Genomic DNA, 16626 nt, shown 5'->3' with positions numbered 1-16626 from the left:
GGCCATAACGCATTTGGGGTTGAGTCTGGTCTTCATCCTCTGAGGGTGCCCACCTGGCATGCCTCCTAGGGACCCCTGGAAGCTTTCCCAGCAACGCTGACATCAGATCAGGGGGTTGCATCCTTTTCTATTGGCTTCCTCCTCCAGGTTGCAAGTTCTTGGAGGCAAGGGACCTTTTTAAACTCACCTCTGGTTTCCCAGCACTATAACATGGCCCAACATACAGCTGGTGCTCAATAAGCATCTCTTGGGTGAATGAAGGAATGAGGAAATTACCACCAGCATTTGGTCCCACTGGTGAAGCCTGCCTGGGCCTTGGAGTCACAGGCGTGGGTTCAAATCCCAGCTCCACCACTTAACTAGCTGTAGGACTGTGGGCGAGTTACTTAACCTTTCTCTGCCTCATCCCTTTGTTGGTGAAATGGGGATTGTAATAGTCTCTGCATGCCTTAGCATACTCACTGTGTACTACTCTCTATACTAGTCCATTATACTCTACACATTTTAGCTATTGTTGCTAACCACCCACCTCTACTCCTTAAGAGGGGAAGTGAGATAGTTAGGCTATCTTGAGGACAGCTTTTCTCCCCAGGGGAATGCAAAGCAGAGGGGCTGAGAACCTTAAGTGAAGTGCACTCCTGCCTAATCCCCCTTCACCCGCCATTTGAGCAGTGGAGCAATCAGAAGTGGGTGCTGAAACTGAGAGAAGAGCAACGCCTGAGGGTGTTTGAGCAATGGGATATTAAAAGCTCCCAGCTTACTCCTAGAACCGGGACATTTCACAGCCAGGTTCCACAGTCGGTCTGGAAACCTTGGTGATTGGTAGTGGCTCAGGTGGACTTGGGAGCTGAGAAAGCGGAAACAGTAAAGATCGCAGCGGTCATCACATCACCCACTTCCATCCTCCTTTAACTACAATCATGGGTGTTCAAGAGAAAGAATGGAGAGTGAGAGAGAGGGGTTTGGACAGAGGTCGGGGTTGGAGGAGGAAGGAACAGACAGACTAAAGAGGAAAGAGAGGCAAAAACACTTCTCTCCTGGAAATGAACTAATGCTTTTGTGAAAAGACAATTAAAGTGAATCACTGTATGGCAGAAGATCAAATGACGAACATGCTGGGGAACGAGTTTCATTGCCCCGTTCAAAACATAATTAGCTGGATGTAAAGAGACCGTCGTGTTCTCCCCAAAGCAACACAGTATCCCATTTTCAGTTCTGAAATGCGCAATTGGATTTTTGCTCTTTCCTCTTGCCGAACTCGATGAACCAGGTTGACTTTACTCAACCTCATTTGCTGTTTCAAAAGAAGTTGTTAAATAATTTTGTAATTAAAAAATAGAAGGGTAAAAATAATTACCCAAATCTCCTCCGCAACACAAACAAATTACAGGGAAATATTAATTTAACATCCCAATGCTTAGAAGTTACATACACGTGAAATGAGTGTCAGATGAATTATCAAGCTTTGATGAGCAGCAGAATCTTTCTAAGGAACACTTCTTGCACAAGGTACAGTGTTGGAGGGAGAGGCTGCTGGCTTCTGCAGGAACACACTCAGAGGAGCGTGTTCAGGCTCTTTGAAACTGAGCTTGCCTCAGGCTAAGCCAGAAGGCGCCTGTAGCGATGCGTGGTAGTCAGAGCTGGTGGGAAAGTCAGTTGTGTCTGCAGGGGAGCAAAAGGAGGGGGTGGGTATTGCCTGACTATGAATAAAACATCTCCAGGTAAGACATTAGTTGGAAGTAGAGATTTATTGCTGGCAAAAAAGAATAAAAATGCTGTTCACCCATCTCACTGGCTAGAGAGCAAAATTAGATCATTCTTAAGTGCTTTGAGGTTCTTGGATGAAAGGTGCTCTTAAATACAGTACCACAAAGTTAATTACAGGGATGTTTATGGTCTCAGAAAACTGGAAGCAACTTAATATTCAACAATAAGGAAACGGTTAAAGAAATTATGGCACATCCAATTTCTGGAATATTATGTAGCCAATAGAAGGGTTACAAAGAATTGTTAATGACATGGGAAAGTGCTTATTAAGTTAAGTGAAAGAGACAAGACTAAAAAAAAACTATATCCGGTGTGATCTCATTCTATTTAAAAGAATATAGAGGAGGGGACTAACCCAGTAAGTGAACCGTAATTATCTGTAAGTAGTAGAATTGTGGGTGATTTTTGTTCTCGTCTCTCAACTGTTAACATATTTTCCAAGTTTCATAAAATGAGCAAACAAAAAGTATATTACTTTCACAAATTCTGTGACATTTTTTGAGGCTTTCTTGGTGGCTCAGTTTGTGGGTAGGTCTCACAAATCTTCCATATATATTTGAGAAGAATATATATTTTTCAGGGGATGGTATTCTATATTTTAATTTTAGATAAAGCTTGTCAATTGGTTTGCTCAAATTTATTTCCTTACTGATTCGTTTGGTTGAGCTATCAATTATGGAGGGAGTGTGTAAAAACATTTCATAATCTGATAGTGAATTTTGTCTGTTTCTCCCTATAGGGCAATGCTGTTAGGTACATACAAATTAGTACTGTTAGATCACACAGTTGAATTGAACCTTTGATCAATGTTATTACCTTCTTTACTTCTAATAAAGCTTTTTAACCTTAAGGTTCACATCAGCTTGCTTTTCGTTAGACTTTGCCTGACAAATTTCAGCCTTTCTATATCTGTGTGTTTAGATGTATCTTTTGTAAAAACATATATGTTTAAATCTAGTCTGACAATCTTTATCTTATAACTGGATCATTTAATCCATTTAGATTTATTGTAATTACTGATGTACTTGGGTTTATTCTGTTATGTTTTTGTGCTTTCTGTTTATCCTGTCTTTTCTGAGTTTTTTCCCTCTTCTTTCTTGCTTGACTTTTTTTTCCTTGCATTCTGTCTCCCTCTACTAGTTTGGAAGTTATATCACCTATTTGTACTCTTTTAGTGGATACGCCAGAAATTTGAGCATGCAGACCTGAACTTATCAAAGAGAAATCAGTGTCTTTATTTTCCCCTTGAAAAATATCAGGCATTTAGAACACGTTAACACTGTCACCCTCTTTAAGTTATGTGCTCTTGTCATGTATTTATCTTTTCTTTTAAACCTATAATAATAATTTTAATTATTTAAAAATTAAAATTAATTTATATTTAAATATTCAATTATTTAAATTTAATTATTATTATTATTTTATAAGGTAGATATCTTTACTTACCTATTTACCCCTGTAATTGCTCTTCATTTCCGGTTAAATCTCAGCTCTTTCATCTGGATTGTTTTGCCTCTGCCTGACGCAAATACTTGACCTTTTCCTTTACTGAGGGTCTGTTGATGGCAAACTCAGTTTTGTGTGTGTCTGAAGTGTCTTTATTTCATCCTTATTCTTGAGAGATTTTTGCAAGGTATAGAGTTCTGTGATTACTTTCTCTCAGCTTATTGACACTATTCCTGTCTTCTGGCTTCCATTCTTCTTATAAAGAAGTAAGCTCTCAGCCTAACTGTCATTCCTTTGAAATTAATCTATCTTTTTCTTTTGCTGCTTTTAAGATTTTCTCTTGTCTTGCTGTCTGTGCAGTATCTCTGTGGTGTGTCTAGGTGTGGGTTTCTTTTTATTTTATCCCACTGGGCTTCTGGAATCTGCAGACTGGGTCCTCCTCAATTCTGAAATTTTATCATCTTTTTAAAATACTATTGCTTCTGACTTATTTCTCTCTCTTTTACTGGAACTATGAAGAGACTTCATGTTAGACCTTTTCAATTTATCTTCCGTGTTTCTTAACCTCTCTTCAGTATTTTCCATTAAAGAAATCTCTCTGTATTACACTCTGATGATTCTCCAGGTCCAGCTCTCTGTTTCCTAATGATCTTTTCAGATGTAGCTAATCTACTGTTAAATCTGTCCATTGAGTTTTTATCTCAATTATTTTATTTTTAATTTCTAGAAATTCTATTTGATTCTTTTTAATATCGGCTTGGTCATATTTTAGAGTCTTTTGCTCTTTCTGATATTTCCAATCCTTTCTTTATGTCTTCAAACATATTATAGATACATTTTTATATACTGTCCAATATCTGAAATTTTTTGTGGCTCTGATTCTGTTGTCTATTTTTTCTCACTCAAAGGCCGTTATTGTGTATTTCATGACTTTTGAGTAAGACACACACTGCTTGAAACTTTATAGGGTTCCTTTGAGGCCGAGGTTGCAAGGGAGCGCCTCCAGAGAAGATACGCATCTGCTTCTGCCAGCTGCGCAAGAGCACCACGTACCTGAGACAACAGTAAATGGATTCTTAGGTTAAGGTTTTTGGATTTTCCAGGTCATGTGAATTCAGGCTAAAACTCTCTTGAGGATCACCTTAAGGGTACAAAATCTCAGGGGAGATTGTAATTTTCCTCCTCTCCTCAGTGTTGAGGTTTGGGGAAGGCATTTTCCTTGTGGTCTCCTGTGGAGCTGTGTGTGGGAGGTGCTTATTTCTAGCTCATCCTTCTGCTGAGTGTGAGGTCCTCTGTGGTCCCGGTTCTAGCTGAGTGATATAGTAAATCCCATACCGTGGATAGGTCCTGGGCACTGTCTCCTGTTCCTGTGCCCTCCCCTCTAGACGTGCTCAAGGTCACCAAGTTCTGCAAATGCCCTCCAAGTAAAGTTTGCGTCAGTCCACTGTCCCCTCTGGGTTTCTACTTTCACAGACTCTTTGTCCTTTGAGCATTTCCAACTTTTTCCTAAGCTTTGACCGGAACTTTTAATTATCTGCAGTTAGAGTGGGTGTCCAGTCCACCGTGTGGTTGAGACAGAAGCCTATTCCTTTCACAATAATAAAAATATACCTGTGTATTCATTTTTAGCGATTATTTTATCTTATCCTTCCCCCCAAACGTGAAATAGCTTCTTCAGAAGGGATCTTTGAGGTTTTCAACTTTTCACAAAGCCCTGGAACAAAGTGGACAGAAATATTGGAAAGAGGGCCAGCCGGGTGGCGCAGCGGTTAAGATCACACGTTCCGCTTCTCAGCGGCCCGGGGTTCACCGGTGCGGATCCCGAGTGCGGACATGGCACCACTTGGCACACCATGCTGTGGTAGGCGTCCCACATATAAAGTAGAGGAAGATGGGCACGGATGTTAGCTCAGGGCCAGGCTTCCTCAGCAAAAGGCGGAGGACGGGCAGTAGTTAGCTCAGGGCTAATCGTCCTCAAAAAAAACAAAAAAATTAGAAAGAGAAAATGTAGTCTAGTAGACTACCAGGTCTGTCTTAATCCTAAATTAGATCAGAATCCAGTTATGCTAGTTTTGTATATCATAGAGTTATAATTGGGTATGTTAAATCGATACATTGGAAATGCCAGAGATGCCTCCTAATCAGCCTCTGCAGGCATGGCCTCCCTGGATACCTCATGATAAAACTCCAGGACACCTGACGGTATGAAGCGGCTGAAGTTCAGTTTCAGAACACGAGGGAAACTACAGGTATAGACTCTTGGAAACCTACACAATATCCAGACCTTACTTTAGGGCTAAAATTCTGTTCTTGATTAATCTATCATATTTGTTGAGAAATTACAAAACGTACTGGTTCAAATTTCATTAATTTTTTTTTCCCTGGCATTCTCTGAGGGTGGGATGATAGAGGGTGAGTAAAATACCAAAGGAGACTAAAAATTGCCAAACCGGGTCCTCAATTCCCCAAGTATTATTAGCCAAGGAGTGCTGCCATCTTCTGAGGTCAGTGCCTCCCAGTGCGGACTCCTGGAACATCCTGGATTGCCTGACATTCCCCTCACTCTCTTTGGAGTCCGAAGAGATTGCCAGGGAGCCAGGGAGAGGAAGGGGGAAGGATGTGGGATAAAGTATAAAACATGCTTTTGGAAGAAAACAGCTAGTAATTCCCTTGACAGGATTTTTGCTCGGCTTCAAAATTTAGTAAGCTTTTCACACAGCTTGATGGACCCTGAGTTTCTACCATTACAACTACATTTGTTTGGCTTAAGATTTTCTTAAGCCTCTTAAAATAGAAATCCCTCTGGGACTACTAATGCCTACTAAGCAGGGAAGAGCCAATCAGTGACATTGACCATAGGAAGCGGTGGGACTGTGGCAAGTTGGAGAAGACAGCCCTGTCCACAGAGGCAGCCTCTCCTTGGCTTGGCCAGCTGTTCGTACACAGGAATGTGGGCCTTGTGACTTTTTCAGAAGTCAGCAATCAGCATTTTAATGAGAAACTTCATGATTTTTAAAGTGTTAGCAACTAATCCCACATTTTTAAAAAACTACAGAGAAGGCCAAACAAAACATATCTGTGGGCTGGATACTGTCCATGGGTCACCAGTTAGCAACCTTTGTGTTGGACTTTGCTGTGCACTGGACACCCCATTGTGAAAGAATTTATCACCTCCTTTGCTGGAGCAGAGCAGAGAGAGGGAGAAGAAACGGAGGGCCGTTCTTGCAGAGCTGTGAGTGGACAGAGGGGAGGAGAAGTGGGGTGCGGGAAGGGGAGAGGGCAGGGCAGCCTTCTTTATTCTGAGTGGACTGGGCCATGGGCCAGAAAGCCCCATGGTAGACATGCTGCCTTCCAACAGCTGGATGTGAAAGAACACGTGAAACCTACTATTTCAGGATGCTGTTAATTCCATATGTGAACTTTTTGAGTCATTCTTTCTATATGGAATTCATTAAAAAAATGTAGAAAATATTTTCAGGAGGAATGTGCAGTATCTCTGACAGATAAGTGAGTTCATAACACGTATTCATATAAAACAAATGAAAACTACTTATAGGTAATTCTTTTCTAGTCATTGATTAATGACTTCCATTGGGCAACATTCCTTAATATTGTTGGTTACTTTTTAGAAAAAATGTTATAATACATTGTTTTAGCTTGTTTAGAGGGACTTGTCACCAAGCCCTGAACATGGGATCTCATTGTGTTGCATTGAACCTGCCCCAAACCCTCAGGTTAATAGGATCAGGCCTCCACCCCACATGGGTTCGTAAATGTCCCCACTTGCTTATGAGCTTATTGAAATATCTCCCTCCCATTTCCCCCAAAGGACAGCCTCTTCTGCCTCAGAGAGGAAGAGAAAGATACACAATGATGGAGACCCACCAGATGTGCAAAGAAGCTGCCGTCCAGTGCAGGAGAGGACCGAGCCATGCTGCTGGGGTTTACAATGATGGGCTTCTCAGTCCTCATGTTCTTCTTGCTTGGGATAACCATCCTAAAGCCTTTCATGCTCAGGTAAGAAACAGAGAAAGGAGACTCAGAATTTCCAGTGCAGATCAGACACAGGCACAGTCGGAGAGGGGGAGGCTGGCTTTGGTTTCTCCGGCCTTCCTTACCATTATCCAGGACACGCACGATAGACTCGCCTGTTCCTCTCTCAGTGCTGGGAGGCAGCTGGGTGGGCAGGAGGAGGTGGGAAGAAAGTGGAAGATGGTCCCTTGCTGCTCCTCCCCTCCAATCTCAAAAATACTTCCAACAACTAATCCACAAATTCAATATTCATGTAGGTAATAAATTCTTCCTTTAACAGCAGATATTCCAGAGAAGGGTTAATTTAAACCTTCTATAGGGGCATAATAAAAGTTTTTTTTGCTGAGTAGGATTCGCCTTGAGCTAACATCTGCTGCCAGTCTTCCTCTTTTTGTATGCAAGCCTCTGCCACAGCATGGCTGCTAACAGACGAGTGGTGTAGGTCCTGCCTGGGAACTGAACCCGGGCTGCCAAAGTAGAGTGCATCAAACTTAACCACTAGGCCACCAAGGCTGGCCCAGTAAAAGTTTCTTAAGTCTGAGTTTTTTGAGCTTGACAACACCTACCTGGCACATAGAGGTTGCTCAATAAGTATTAGTTTCCTTCCTTTTCTTTTAATTAGTTTCCTTATTAAAGACATGTAAAAACAGTTAACATTTATTAAATATATAGTATATTGCAAATATATACTATATTTTATCATATTTAAACCTACAGCAAACCCATGATGGAAGCATTATTTTATTATTCTAATTTTCATTTTATAAATGAGAAAGCTCAGAGAGGCCAAGTAACTTGTCCAAGGTCACATAGCCAGTAAAGAGTCTGCCTGTTATTCTGACATAAGACTCTTTGCCTCCTAATACTTTGGTGAAGTTTGCTGCAATGAGGAGGCTGGGTTTTGGTTAGGGTGAGGAGGAGCTGCTTAATTGGGAGGACGGCTCACACAACGTGGGGTAGTTTGGGGGAGGGCAGGACTGGGTAGGGGGAAAGCCAAAGAGCACCAGGAGGCCCAGGGGGAATGGGAAGAGGGAGGCCTAGGAGTTCAGGGAATAAAAGGGGTCATAGAAAAGGAAGTGGGTGCTCTGCTTTTGTTATTTATCAGATTCATCTCCCACGATTCCTGGGTTACCATTGTAAGGGCAATAATGGGGGGGGGGGGGGTCATCATCCACTACAGCACATAGTGCCACTAATTAGAAGGCTCCCAGGGGAATTTTCTCTTGGGTACTAGTACCAGGAGAATCTGTTCTGCTCCTGATCAACCAGCTTACTTTTATTCAATGGACACCAAGACTCTTGTATCTGGTTGTGTTTCCTTCATTGCTTTGGCTGCTAGGAAGCTCAGAGCCAAATTTGCGGCCCAGTTCGCATAACTATAAGGGATCTTATGGTCTACAGGTTACATGTTTGTATCTCATTCTTGACTTTATTCTAGCTTTCTATCTTCCTTTTTCTGTTACTCCATTTTCATATATATCTATATATCTATATCTACATCTGCATTACACTTATCTACATAAGTTGAATAAATATGTGACTCTGTGTGTGCGTTTGTGTGCAGGTCAGTTTAGTTTTAAAAACTGTGGTATATGTGGGATATTCTTTGAGGATACCTTCTGCAAGCTGGCACCAAACTTGTTCATATTTAAAATTTACTTTTCTAGGCATTTCTGGGAATTATTTGCTTAAAGTAATTGAATGCTTAGACGTGGTGAGTTCTCATCTCTCTCTTGCCTTGCGATCTTGTGCCATCAGAGAGTAGTTTTGCTCCACGGAAGATGACAGTGAAGAGGCTTGGGTAGTGCGTACCTATCTCCACTCCCGTAAACCCCCATCTCACGATCAAATGGTGCATTTTGTCTATTCATAGACAAATTGATACACAGTGGTATTGAAAGAACATGCTCATTTTTTCAGCCCTAAATACGTCCCTGGTTCCACCTGAAAGGCTCTGGCCTGGCCCTTGTGCATAGGAGAGAATGCCCCACCCTCTACTTGGGAGCTTTTGGAAATCTTCAAGGTTCAAGTCATACTCATTGTGGCACTTGGTTAGGATTTAGAGAGCTTACGTTCTAACTGAGATAAGCAGACAGCTCTAAATATTTTAAGATGCCTAGTCTAAATAAGTATAGAAATTAATTTTGTAAAAAAGCAGGCCAATGCTAAACCTGTGAAAAACCTTATTTTCCACTTTTTTTTTTTGGCTGAGGAAAATTGGTCCTGAGCTAACGTCTGTTGCCCGTCTTCGTCTATTTTGTATGTGGGCTGCCTCCACAGCATGGCTTGATGAGCGACGTTTAGGTCTGTACCCAGGATCTGAACCTGTGAACTCCAAAGTGGAGCATGCTGAACTCAACCACTACTCCACGGGGCTGGCCTTCCCACTTTTGTATTTTTACTTGCCCAACATTTATTCTTCTAAGGCCATATCCAGTGATTTTTTTTATATCCTGGGACTTGAGATCATCATAAACTCAACTGCGTGTCTCAGGTTTGTTACATTAATAAAGAAAAATGATTACTTATGGTCAAAGATCTTAATGAGAGTGCAGTATGATGCCTTCAAACATTCTAACTTTAGAATTTGCTAATCTAACTTGTGTTTAGGGCACCAGGGAATAAACACAGGGACCCACCTAGATGTACGTGTGAGGGTACATGAGGAGCTGGGCCTGCATATTCAGTCAGAGCGTTTCCTCTCACCCTCATTGACTACGTCGGACTTGTCCTCCAATTACTTTATACGTGTACGTCCTTTATCTACATCACCACGAAGTCTTCAGGGGCAGGAAGTTTGTCCACCACTTCTCATTGCATCTTTGACTTTCTGTGTATGTGGTACATGTGCAAGTTCTCCAGGAACGTTTTCCAAGTAAAATTGAATTCAGTACAACACTTCTGGAGCCTCTACTATGCGAGGGGCCTTGTGCTTTATGCTTTGAGGAACATAAAGATGAACTGGATGTAGCTCTTGACCTCGAGGAACTTACTAATAGCAAAACACGGTAAGTTTTCTAATGAGACTGTCCTTGTATGGTTTGCATTTGCCTCTTTAAAGGGAAGTAGAGTGGGTGAATGGAATTGCACCTTGTTACCAGAGCTTTGGGAGGCTATGTTGACGAAGAGCGCTGTGGAAGGGTGGACTCCTTGCAAAGGACATCAGGACAAGCCAATGGTGCATCTTGAGATGATGATGCATGAGAGATGTAAGATTTCTGAGTGTGTGTGAATCTTGGTGGTTATAGTATTTAGGGTAATATTGCTCAAAGTATGGTTCTCCAAATACCTGCATCTTAAATACTATTAAATGTAGATTCCTGGGCCTCAGTTCAGATCAACCGAACCCGAATCTCTGGGCGTGAAGGTATAGAATAACGCATTTTAATAAATTCTTTATTCTAACACACTCAGGTGATTCTCAAGTTTGAAAACCATTGTTCTAAGGCTGGTGTAGTTCAGAAATATGTCAGGAGGGTCATAATTGAGCTGGAACTTCATGGTTTGCTGCTGTTCCTCCCCTTTCAATGTCCTCCATGCTCCCTAATCGTTCTGTGCCTTCTGTAACGGTCCTACATTACCTTGAAAAGACAAATGCCCCAGGTTACCACACTAGAGCTATAGAACTAAATTTTCTACAGGGTGAAAATAATTTTTTTTTCAAATTGAAGCACTCAGAGAGAAGAATCAAACTGCACCATCATCCACACGCATATCACAGATGACTGGATGGACTGTGGATTCCCCTGCGGTGTGGACCGCCGAGGCCAGGGCAAGTACCCGTGTCTCCAGGTATTGGTGAACCTCACCCATTCAGGACAGAAAGCTCTCCTACGTTATAACAAAGAGGCTGTCCAGATAAATTCCAAGGTAATGTAAAGTTCATGCAATTAAAGAGTTCTAATTACAGCAACCCTTCCTTGCCAGTCTGTCCCTAGCAGGGGGCAGGACTCAGGGCCATCTCTAGGGATAAATGTTTCCTTCCTGTGAATGATTTGACAGAGGTCAAATCAGGATAAATGAAGCTAAAAGCATTCTTGGAGGAAAAGTGGGGTACACAGAAAAGAGAGGAATTATCCCAATTTCACAGTTGGGTGTCTGGACTTTCTAGCCTGAGCCAATGAAACAGTATTTGTGGGCAGTCTTGCTTTTGAGGGTCCCACCCCCCCATCCTATCAAAAATGTTAAAATGTACTCGCAGTCCACCTTAAATCAAGCAAGTAATTTTCCGTATCAAAGAAATTTAAAGAATTATAATTTTGATTTTTTGTAAGTTACTCAACTGGTTCATATGATTTAAAGTGTACATTTACATCTAACTATAAAAGTTGAGCTGTATTACATTAGTTGACACGTTACATTTTGTTATCTTTACTTAAACACTAATTTCAATCTGATGACTTCTGTTTTCTCCTTTGGGTGGAATAATTTTTAAGGCCTTCAGCATTTTTGGAGGTGCTTTTACAATGCGTTGAGTGTCTAGTGGATATGATAATAAACTGCAAGCTTTTTTGAGAAAGTCACCAACTGCTAGAGCTCCCTCCTTTTCACTGTTTCTGCCTCCCAGGAACCAGAGCCCAGGTAGGGCCCCCTCTCTGTGGGCCTAGGGCAAAAGCCTCAATATGCCATCCTTTAGGGTAAGATCTTACTACAGGAAGTCACGACAGAGACAATGGAGGCATTAATAGGTATTGAAAGCACGTAGAGAACTCAATAAATATTCGTTGAATGGACAGATGGATTCATTGATTTACTGTCCAGAAAGAGACTGAGGACCTGCGTGTGGGGAAGAGCATGGTCTTTATGAAGCTGGTCCCTGCCTCTTCTGTATTTATTCTAAAAATTCCTCCCCACATCCTTGCTTAGTGCCTGGAAATGGCCATCTCACTCTGTGCCCTCCTACCATCCTTTCCCCTTAAGCTATGTCATAGGTTTCATCACCTTCTGAAACGGAAACCCCTAATAGCTTGAAGCTGTATTTCAGAAATAAAACTGTTGTTTAAGTGATCCCTGTTGGGAACAGTGCCCTCACCTTTCTTCCTCCTCCGTATTCCTAGTGCTTTCATACACCTAAGTGCCACCGGGAGAGGAATGATTTGCTCAGCAGGGCTCTGGACATAAAGGAATTCTTCGATCACAAAAATGGGACCCCCTTTTCGTGCTTCTACATTCCAGCCAGCCAATCCAAAGATGTCATTCTCATAAAAAAGTACGACCAAATGGTTATCTTCCACTGTTTATTTTGGCCTTCACTGACTCTACTAGGTGGCGCCCTGATTGTTGGCATGGTGAGGTTAACACAGCACCTGTCCCTACTCTGTGAAAAATACAGCGCTGCGCTCAGAGATGAGGCGGGTGGCCAAGTACCTCATATGGGACAGCATCCATTCAAACTGTGGAGTGCGGGGAGGAGCAAGGGAAGGAGCAGAGAAGTCTTAAGATGGGGACCAAATTAAAGTCCTGGCCTTCACATACCTGCAGTTTCTGCACTTGAGCACATACTTATAGCTGCTTGCAAACTGACCACGTAGAGGCAATTAAAGTTAAGTATGATATTTCATGTGGGAAAGAAATTTTTAAAAACCCCCTTATTGTGTATTCTATTTATTCTATAAATAAATACAAATTCACTGTCTTTTCTACTCCAAAGCTCTTTCTACAGGAACCAAGGAAGCATTTTCTTTGTTCCTTTGTGGCAAAATGAACTCAAGATAGTTGCGCTTTGTCTAATTTCAGCTCTAGCTAGAACGTGTCACTGTGGAAATGAACGTTGAGAGTATCTAACCTATGGAGCCCTGAACAACTAGCCTAGTTCTATGCAATGTAGTTCACATGAAGGCATTTCTCCAAAACATTCTTAGTGAAGAAGAGTTCATTCACCAAAGGAAGATGATAATCTGGTAATTTCAGAAATGTGGACCCACCGTTCTCCTTCATTCATGACAAAGGAAGGAAGCCACTGCCTAGAAAATTCACTAAGCTTAGAGTTATTTGTACTTAACCTCGTCATGTACCAGTAATTTTTCTTTCAGCAACATTTTTCTAGTTAATTATGCTTTCTGTAAGCTCATTTTATTCTTTGTGCACGTTCTGGTGGGAGTGGGAGAGATGGCTAGAAATGTGCGAAGTAGGGAGAAGCTGTAGTGGATGGAATTTAACCTGCATCTCAGATAATCCACATCGCAGAGAAGTCCCACAAGGATCGTCAGCAATTGTCTGTAATCAATGAATCAGCCAAGGTTATGAAATAATGAACGTCACAAGACTTTTCCAACAAATGATTTCCAGATTAAGCTGAACATATGAGGTGAAAACAGAGTTTGTTCTGAAAACCAATGTGCCTCAAAGTATGTTTAAAATTGTACTAAAAAATCGTACATCGTGGGCAATAGACAGACTTTTGAAGCAACTTTTATATGTAACCAAAACAGAAACTTTGATTCCAAGTCAATTTAATGCCTTTAGCAATTAATTTTGTCACAAATTACTTAAACTGAATAATTAAACAGAGCGATATTGACTCAAGTAGTAATGAACAATTTTGGTGTTTTTTTCTGTTTCCAGTGTGAAATAGTGGAGAGAACATGTGTCTTAGAGTAATATTTATTTGAATTTGTAGGCCATAATTAACTTTTCAGCTATGTATCCTTGGGCAGTTCAGCTAGCTGTTCAAGCCTCTCTCATCCAGAAAATGGGGATAATCTCTTCTTTCATGGGTTATTTTACAGAATGAACAAGGTAGAGTATGTGAAACGCCTTCGTTTCTGGCACCTAGTAGAGGTGCCCTAAAATGTTAGTAGATGAAAAAATCTTCTAAGTTTTAATATTCAGTCAGCCTCATGGCTCTTCTGGATGTATACCTGAAGGAAATGAAATGAGTACCTCCTAGAGATATCCACACTCCCACATTCACTGCAGCATTATTCACAACAGCCAAGACATGGAAACAACCTAAGTGGCCATCGACAGATGAATAAAGAAATTGTGGTATATATACATATAATGTGTATATCTATACATACAATGGAATATTATTCAGCCTTAAAAAAGGAGGTCCTGGGGGCCGGCCCCATGGCCTAGTGGTTAAGTTTGGCTCTTCGCTTCAATGGCCTAGGTTTGGTTCCCGGGCAGTAGACCTACACCACTCGTCAGTGGCCACACTGTGGTGGTGACCCACATACAAAATAGAGGAAGATTGGCACAGACGTTAGCTCAGAGAAAATCTTCCTCAGCAAAAAAAAAAAAGAGGAGATCCTGCCGTTTGCAACAACATGGATGAACCTGGAGGCATTAGGTAAGTAAAATAAGCCAGACACAGAAAGGAAATAACTGCATTTCACTTATATGTGGAATCTAAAAATGTCAAATACGTAGAAGCAGAGAGTAAAATGGGGGTTCCCAGGAGTGGGAAAGTAGGGGAAATGGAGAGTTGTTGGTTAAAGGGTACAAACTTTCAGTTACAAGACAAATACTACTGTACAGCATGCTGACTACTGTGCCGAATACTGGAAATTTGCCAAGAGTAGATTTCAGGTGCTTTCATCACACACACACACACACACACACACACAGTAACTGTGAGGAAAGGATGTGTTAATTAGCTTGACTGTAGTATTCGTTTCACTATGTATATCAAATCATCACATTGTAAACCTTAAATATATACAATGCTTAAGAAAATTAAAAAAAATTCAGTCAGCCTTGGCAGCTTCACACCTTTTACTGGACAGCTGGTTCAGGGCTGGGGAGGCAGCTGCAGGAGAGGATTTCTCACCTTTTCTTGGCTAAATATGATATGCATCGGTCCAGAATGTGCCGTTTAAAAGGTTGTGGTAAATTATTTTGTATAGCAAAGACTTCCCTGTAATAAAATATATGTATGCATACACATTTTAAATCATTCTACAAACTGAGATTCTATAGATTTCTTAAAGTTAGAGAGCACATCTCTATTCCATTTCTTATTAAGTTTGACACCCGTCTAACAATATGCAACTCTTGGGGGTTTTCTCCTAACAAATTCAAAACGATTAATTGGAAACCTGAAGTGAGTGAAAGTGTGAAACCCAAAGTGTTTCAATTACTACAGGTTTCCATTCAGAGAGTGGCTACTTGGTTCCTCTCAGGAAAGGGCAACGTTATGCTTGAAGAACAAAGTCAGTTGAGAACAATGTTAATTCAAAGGCACTCAAAGCATTTGGCAGAAATTTCAGTAATTATTTGCTGTCAATTGCTTAGAAGTACTACATGTTATTGCCCATGTGCATTACAGGTCCAATAAGAACCCTACCAATAAAATCCTCACCTTCTGCAAGGATTACAAAGCTGAAAGCAAAACCAGTTTGCTTCTAGCCTAACTTTGCTTTTAGGTTCTGGTCTTCAAGAGACTTGAATAAAAGGCCATCTACACATACACATTCATACAAGTAGTGTATAAATATATTTCTACTTAAAATGCAAGCATATAATTCTCTATGCTTAAAGGAAGTTAATATTTAAAGATATTTCTCTAATATTCATCACTCTACCGGGGCAGAAAAATTGACTTTTAAGGCATAATACTTTCAGATTTTCCATCAACTATTCTTAATCATTATTAATAAGTACTCAAATTAAGCTAAATTTTGATTATTAGCAACACTGGTTTGCTTTTAAGTATTCATGACAAAATATAATTATCATAGTTTTAAAAAAAAATATAGTACACTAAGGATTGTTTGGACACAAGTCAAAGTAATTTTTTTTTTTTTTTTTAATAAAGAGCGTGATGTTACAGACTGCAAAGTTAAAGAAAAGCAGACATTGACAGTTTCTGATGAGCACAAACAGTAAGTGCAGTCACAGGCCAAACTTCTTGCTAGGAACAGCAAGACTGGGAAGAGGTCTTAAATTGAGTGACACTATATTATTCTATATTCTCATTACAGTAACACATGCATCTTGCTGTGTCAAATACTTTTTTGGGCCATCATTAAATGAACATTGAAAGACATTTTCCTCCTAACTAATGCAGTATACCACAGGACTTCAATTCACTGAATGACAAAATAGAGAGAAATGGATCTGCTACAATAATAAATGGGGCTAAAAAGGGTGGTGGGAGCTCCTTTTCGAAGCTTCCAAGGTCAACATTTGATGTGTTAGGAATCTTCTTTCGGTTGTGCCACATCCCCCAAGGGATTACAGTGTTATGTTATGTTCCAGAAGGATATATTCTTGTAGATTTTATTGAACCTAATTCAGTCCGATGACTGAATCACATTGAAATCATTAGTTGCATTTGAAACTTAGGTTCCATAGCCAAAAACATTTCTAGAAATCAGACAAAGGCCAAGCTCTCCAACCACTCTTAGGAACATAAATTAAATCTGATAAGGGGCT

At 40.7% G+C, this 16626-nt stretch overlaps 1 protein-coding gene across 1 annotated transcript in view; it reads left to right on the top strand.

Annotated features, from left to right (window-relative positions):
• The window catches only part of KCNMB3 (potassium calcium-activated channel subfamily M regulatory beta subunit 3), a 64418-nt gene extending 50645 nt beyond the window's left edge, over positions 1-13773 (top strand). The window contains 4 exon segments of the mRNA XM_070583170.1: positions 7043-7104; positions 7107-7230; positions 10917-11115; positions 12303-13773. Of these exon segments, the coding sequence (XP_070439271.1) occupies positions 7043-7104; positions 7107-7230; positions 10917-11115; positions 12303-12701 (784 nt within the window). The 3' untranslated portion in view covers positions 12702-13773.
• The last annotated feature ends 2853 nt before the right edge of the window (positions 13774-16626 follow it).

This window comes from Equus przewalskii, chromosome 18 (genome assembly GCF_037783145.1).
Source record: "Equus przewalskii isolate Varuska chromosome 18, EquPr2, whole genome shotgun sequence".
NCBI lineage: Eukaryota > Metazoa > Chordata > Mammalia > Perissodactyla > Equidae > Equus > Equus przewalskii.
This window is presented reverse-complemented; position numbering and strand designations above follow the sequence as displayed.